The following is a 6,705-nucleotide window of genomic DNA, read 5'->3' on the forward strand; positions in this document are numbered from 1 at the left end:
TAATAATTTTTATAATTTTTGATTTGCAAACTTTTTTTGCGTTTGAACTGCGCTTCAATCCTTACAACTCCAAGCTGGAGTTATCGATTCTCCTGACTGATTTCCGTGCGTCTTACTAGATTTAGGTTCCGAGAATTTCGTCGTGCATCAAGACAAAAGGGAGCTTAAGCATCGACTTCGACGCAGTGGATGACGCCAAGTCAAAAATGAATTTATATTTTACCAGCGAAATTCGCGCTTGTCTAGATTTGTTCAGTACGCCAGTGGCTCTAAAAACGTGCTCAGGTTAAATATGCAATGACAGCGTTCAATTCCAGATGGAAATACGAAAAATCACCCGTCCTCTTTCGCGTTCTTCAGACTACGCAGAACTTGGTCATTTCACGTTCCTGTTTTGCAGACGACGGTTAAGAAATGTACAAAGGTTTATAACGCACGCGCACAGCTATTGTTTTGCTCATTAAACCTTTTGTTTGGTGATGTTCTCGTTGCCGTCATCGTGGTGGTTTGCTTAAGTTCCCTACTCTCTCCAGACAACGCAGAATTTGGTCATTTCACGTCGTTGTTTAACAGAGCACACATGACTGAAAATGCATGTTCAAAACTATTGTTCTTCCAGAGTTAACTACGAGTTGGCAGATGAAATCTTTACGTATGCGGCCATTCAAATAAAAACGTCTCAGCAGAACTGATTTTGGACCAATTAGCGAAAGGAGTGGAGGAAGAAGATTCAGGCGCCTCAATGTTACCAGCATCCGCCATTTTGGAAAATTGCGGCCTTAGTGATATGACATTACTAGAGCATATTTTTCAAGTGGAAAATCACTGAACTCAGTGATGGTTCAAGGAAATAGCGAAGAAAACACAGGGCTTAGCCAAAAAAATATGAATATTCTAAATTCTCCAAATTCTCTAAATATCATATTTTCTTAATATCTATGAAACTTCTTTAAATATCCCAAAAAAATATCCACATATCTGAGGAAAGGCCTAAACACTTTCAAGGGTGCTGTTACGTTTTCGAATATTTTTAAAATTAAAATTTGGGATTATGTTCAGCTGTTTACAGTTGTAGTCTAGAGAGTGATGGGGCTAAACGGACTTTCAACGGCGCACATATAAGAAACAGGTCTCTTGGATGAGACGCGGACCAATCTCGTCCTTATAGGATCACGCGATTCCAACTCTATGTGATAAGTTATTTTCGATGGATCTTTGCTTTTAGATGTGTTGCCTGTCGCTGGCACATTCTCATCTTTGTCCATCAATTCTTCAAGGTATGCCACATGATTGTCGCTGTCTTTTTTGCGTTCAACACACCGAAGAACAAAAGGAATAAAAGAAGCAAAGATTGCAACAGTTCCAGCCATCAGAAACGCGGCCATGTAGTTCCCAAACTTGTCCGCCATGTAACCTGGGTTAAGCAAACCATAATGAGTCTGTTATTGTTTTAGTTAGAGCCTAGGTATACCATCGTTGCTGTGGCAACAGGTTTATGAGATGTCAAAATGTTCTAATTGCCATTAGGAAATAATTCGACTTAGCAGCTCTATTTATTATTTATTTATTTATTTATTTATTTTATTTTATTTTTTTTGAGAGAGAGAGAGAGAAAGAAAAAAACTCAAAGGCGCGAGGGCACTTGTTAAGACGGTGGTGTGTAAACCGAGAGAGGCATCTTTCGCTTGAAGGATATTGTGATCTCGCATGGAATTAACCGTCGAGACACTTAGAGGACGACCAGTTACTTCAGTACTTTTTGAACTATCTGTAGTTTATTAAACTAAGGGTGCTTTCCTTTGGGGTGATCTGGATCTGGATCAGTGATCCAAGATCACTCGGATTATAATGCATCAAAAGAACCAATGAATCCACTCTGGTCACTGGTTGATGGGCTCCTTTGGTGCACCATGATCCGAATGATCTTGGATCATTGATCCTGACATGGATCATCCCAAAGGATCGCACTTTAACTTTCCGTGGTATATATGTGATCTTTCGCCTCTTATCCGATCTCGTCACCAGAGCCCACAGGTTTTCGGTGAGTATATAGTGACCAACTGCGTGCCTAACGATTTTTTGTAATGGTTAAAAGCACCGTGGCCACTGAGTTCCAGATTGAGATTGGCGTCTGTCAATTTGTAGGCATTCTGGAAGAGGTAGGACCCTGATCTCAAAAAGTTTGCACTTTTTTTCTACTGAAGCGATAATAACTCCACGGTCCACCACGGCTCACATTTGCGGCGATAGCCAAGGAAAAGATAAACTACTGGGGCCAGAGGATCCAGTCCGCGTATCAACTAACTGGGCTTTGCTACCAAGTTTCTGTACGTCTTTCTCTCAAGTTTTCACGATCATTTCATTTCGGTCACGTATCTGAGATGAACGACTTTTTCCTCAACCTCGATGCCTGGCTCTCTCTCCTTGGCCACCCTTGTTGTTGAGGAGAAAGAACCTGGTATCGAGGTTGCTTTTTCGCTCGGATCACGTGGCTCCAAAATGATGAACCGTGGCGAAACATTGAGGTCTAGGAACTAGGCAAGGGGCTGTGGACTCCCATTCCTTCCCTTAGCGTAACATCTAGAAATAAACCGACTAACCTGACAGAGGTGGGCTACAAACGATAAAAATACCAGCAGACATCATGCAGAACCCGAGACAAACAGCTCGTTGAGACACCTGAACGGACCTGAAAAGCACAATAATGAATGTTGACACCATCAATCCATCCGCTACACTGAACACCACGACCACCGCTGCCAGGAAGGCGTAGGTCTTTGCCTGTAAGAAGAGAATCGTGCTGGCACCCATAACAAACACCGCTGCCTGGTAAAGGAAGAGTGAGTTGACACGTTTGATGTCGCAGAGGCAGCCTGCACCGAGACGGCCAACCGCCGCAAAAACTCCAATAAACAAGAAAAGTGTGGAGCTCTTGTCGGCTGGAATTCCAAGATCATCGCAATGCTTTATCTAAGAAAAACAAGAAGGAAAATGTGTTGACGCTAACACAAATGACATGCGCTCTATCCTCACCGGGGTCACATGTGGGTTCATCCGTGAGTGGTTTTAATTCCTCCCTGGATACCTCTTGTGTTTCTCCGAATATTCCAGTTATTTTTCACCTCCTCAAGAAGCAGCATCTCCAATTAGCGATTAGATGCCCGGGCAACATGTCTTTCGCAAAACTTAACAAGGGACCCTGGCCATGCCCTTTACCCGCCCCCCCCCCCCCCTCCTCTTCCCGTCCACAAACCAGGTAATATTGATAACAGAACCCATAACCAAGAACTGAGACGACCGAGCCTTCCCAAGGAAAAGAAATCTGCAACCTCCTTTTCCAAGGAACTGTTTAATTTAGCCTAGCCATGTGGGCTCCGTGATCCATGTGAGCGTGATCTTTCTTTTTTTTCATTCATAGAACTTTGCAGTGACATCGAATAAAATATAAGCAGTGAAAGAGAATGTTATATCACGAAATCATCAAAAGTTACATTGCGGAGGCGAGGTGGCCTCATGATTAGTACGCACGATTCCGGATCGAGCGATCTGGGTTCGAGTCATAGCCAGGGACATTATTGTGTTGTATTCTTGGGTGAGAACGTAATGCTGGGGGTAACCTTACGATGGACTAGCATTCCATCTAGGGAGGGGAGGAGTAGAAATACTTCTGGTCGCTTCACACCACAGAAACTGGGATAAGTTCCGGCTGCGTACGCCACTGAATATATGGGCTTGAATGGGCCTGGGATGAAAATGTTAAGGGGCACTCACCAGATGTACATAAGGAACCATACGTGAGAAGTTACTGAGTCCACCCACGGCCAATAACACTAGAAATATCGGGTTCTTCCATATAGAGAAATCACAACTGAATTTCCCGTGGTTCTTCTTGCCTTGATTCGACGTGGTAGTCGGTTCTTGATTACCATGGTTTATAAGGCATCCTGTCAACGATGAAAGACCTAAAACACCCGAGAATATAAGAAACGTTTTCCTCCAGTCGAACACACCTACCAACACCTGTAAAACAGGGCCACATATCATTGTTCCCAGGCCCTGGCCGGCTGTCACGAACCCAAGAGCGACGGATCTTCTCTTGCTGAAATATTGGGTTATAATCATCGGCGCAGAAATGTAAACGAACGTATTACCAACACCGAAGAGTATACTAAAGGCCAAGTAAAGAACTATGATGTTTGGAGCCACAGAGCCGAGCGCTAGAGCAACAGAACAAGTTAAGCAACCAGTGAAGGTGGCCAGACGGCATCCAAATCGGTTGACGAACACACCAATGGCAGGACCGAGGAACAGAAATGTTGCCAAGGTAACAGAGCTCACCCATGCTATAAAGATGATAGGCATTAAAAATATAAGAAATAACTTGGACACTGTCTAACTATTGTGCTTTGGACCGTGGGGTACGTAGCTAAATTGAAAAGACTGCCTGTTTGATGTACATGTGTTGCGTGACGGAATGGTAGGGTCCAGGCATAGGCGTACGAGCTGGGGGGAGGGGGCTGCAGCCCCACCTCCCCCCTCCAGCTACGAATATTATGTTATTTTTCGGGCAAAACGCTCATGATTACTTTTTATAGAATGTTTTCTTTTAATGAGTTTTAGCTAGATTTTACTCAGATTGAGACTGTTGTTAGAGCATCTTTGTTTGACTGAGTATGCAAGCTTTGAATATAACTATTTTTGGAATTATAGCAGTTTCATTAGATGTGGGAATAGGCCTTTTGCAGCTAAGCCATCACGTGACCTACTTTTCATAAGATTATGGGCTATGCCAGAAATGGAAAAAGCATGTCGAAAATATCAAAATGGCCAAGTTTGAGGCCACCATCATCAGAGAATGAGATTTTATCACGGTCTGAATTTTTGAAAGAATAAGAAGATTTGTACGCAAAAAGTTGTTGGAGAGCAAGACCTTGCTCTCCAGCAACATTTTCCATACAAATCCTCTAAATTTTCCGAAAATTCAAACTGTTATAAACTTATTCGTTCATTCCTGGGGCCTCAAACTTGGCCATTTTGGTATTTTCGATGCGCTATAGCCCATAAGTTATACCGCATAATACAAAAATTTTTTTAGAAAAAATTTGGTCACGTGACCCCAGCTGCAAAGGGCCTATTGTGAACATTTTTGTTTTTCATGCAATTTGAGTGCGTTTGCAGCCCGATTTCAACAATCACGCACAAATCCCGTGCAAGATATTGGGGATTATTCAAATCCGTGCAATGCATTCGAGACAGTCGATATTTAGGCACTGCAAATCTCGTAAGGAGATTACTTTTCCGACCCTCTTAGGCCTCGTCCATGCATACTCTGCCGGAGGAATTTGAAAACGAAGGTTTCATTCTGAAAACGCATTTAAAAAATGTTTCCCGTCCACACCACGCTGGAGAAATTTGAAAATGCAACAATCACCGTTCATTTTGGATTTGTGTTCAAGAAAAACTTGGACGGGAAAATCACATGATTATCATGATGCCACAATAAAGCGGAAAACCGGCGTTTCCAAACTCCTCCGGTTTGAAGGGCGTTTTTCGAAAAGCTCCGTTTTCGTGACGGATTAGTGTGGACGTGACGGTACGCTGCGTTCTCAAATTTCTCCGGCGCAGCGTAGACGGCGCCTTATACTTAAGACTATACTTCTGACCAGTCTAGTCTCAACAGTTTCTAGCATTCTACGGAAATGTTCATATTACTCGTCAGCTATAAGAATGCTGCCGGTACCGAAGGCTAATTATAACTGAATGGTGGTGTACATTTTCGATAGAGCTCCGGAAACAGGAGTAAGAACCGACCACAAGCAGAGTTAAGCTATTTCCGCAACATCTCTGGTTTCGCACAAAATTTGAAAAATTTGAAAAAAATATAATTGAAAAAAAAAAAATGAAAAGAAAAAATAAAAGATTTATACGTTGCGCGATATCAGCACTGAGTAATATTTGTTGTTAACGGACAAAAGAAAACGAAATAGCCTGTTAGGTCGATATTTGCATTAGGAAGAAAGCTATTGTTTAATTGAGCATAACTTATCATTTTGCCACCAGCTCGGACTCGGAAGTTTGGTTGTGTATTATCAAGAGTACTGAACAAGCTTCTGATTTCAAACAAATAAAAAAAAAAACAACACACGTATATAGACAGTATAAGGGCATAGTTACAAAACGAAAGTCGTGGAACCGGCAGACAGAAAATTTTAATCGTCCAACGGATTTATCATTAGATATTCGCGTTCGTTCATTATAAGTTTAAAACTTTTAAAGAAATACTTACACTACCACAGCAAAACAACATACAAGCTATTTCGATGAATATTTTAGCTTACCTGCTTTCTCGCGGTTTTCCTTGAAAGAGTCCATGAAAACTGGTAACAGTACACCGAGTGCAAAGGTAAATCCAATCGTCAAGATCATACAAGTTGTCGCACAGAAACAAATAAACCACGACCAAAGGCTGTCTTGTTTGTAAGAAGAAATATTAATGCAACAAAAAACCATTGTTAGCAGTTTCAACCTGTGCTTTACCAAAGTAGTGGCTGGTTTTCCGAATATAAAACGCTTTAACGGGCCATCATCCGGCTGTGTGCGTTGTATCTCTACATCGCATCCTTGTGTTCAAATAAATCTTTTTTTTTTTTCATGCCCGTCACGCAACAATCATTTGGTATCGTGACATTTTCAATGCTAGTTTTC

General features: G+C 42.0%; 1 protein-coding gene across 1 annotated transcript; it reads right to left on the reverse strand.

Moving 5' to 3' along the window:
- Positions 1–1,027: 1,027 nt before the first annotated feature.
- Positions 1,028–6,645, reverse strand: LOC110043158 (monocarboxylate transporter 10-like). The gene is made up of 4 exons (XM_020748586.2): positions 6,339–6,645; positions 3,772–4,343; positions 2,601–2,970; positions 1,028–1,414 (listed from the first exon to the last, which is right to left on the reverse strand). Exons 1-4 carry the CDS (start codon positions 6,508–6,510, stop codon positions 1,077–1,079), a joined length of 1,452 nt encoding a protein of 483 aa, XP_020604245.2. The 5' UTR covers positions 6,511–6,645; the 3' UTR covers positions 1,028–1,076.
- Between the last annotated feature and the right edge of the window lie 60 nt (positions 6,646–6,705).

This window comes from Orbicella faveolata, unplaced genomic scaffold (assembly GCF_042242905.1).
Source record: "Orbicella faveolata isolate gen_17 unplaced genomic scaffold, um_ofav_v1 contig_24, whole genome shotgun sequence".
Classification (NCBI taxonomy): Eukaryota; Metazoa; Cnidaria; class Anthozoa; order Scleractinia; family Merulinidae; genus Orbicella; species Orbicella faveolata.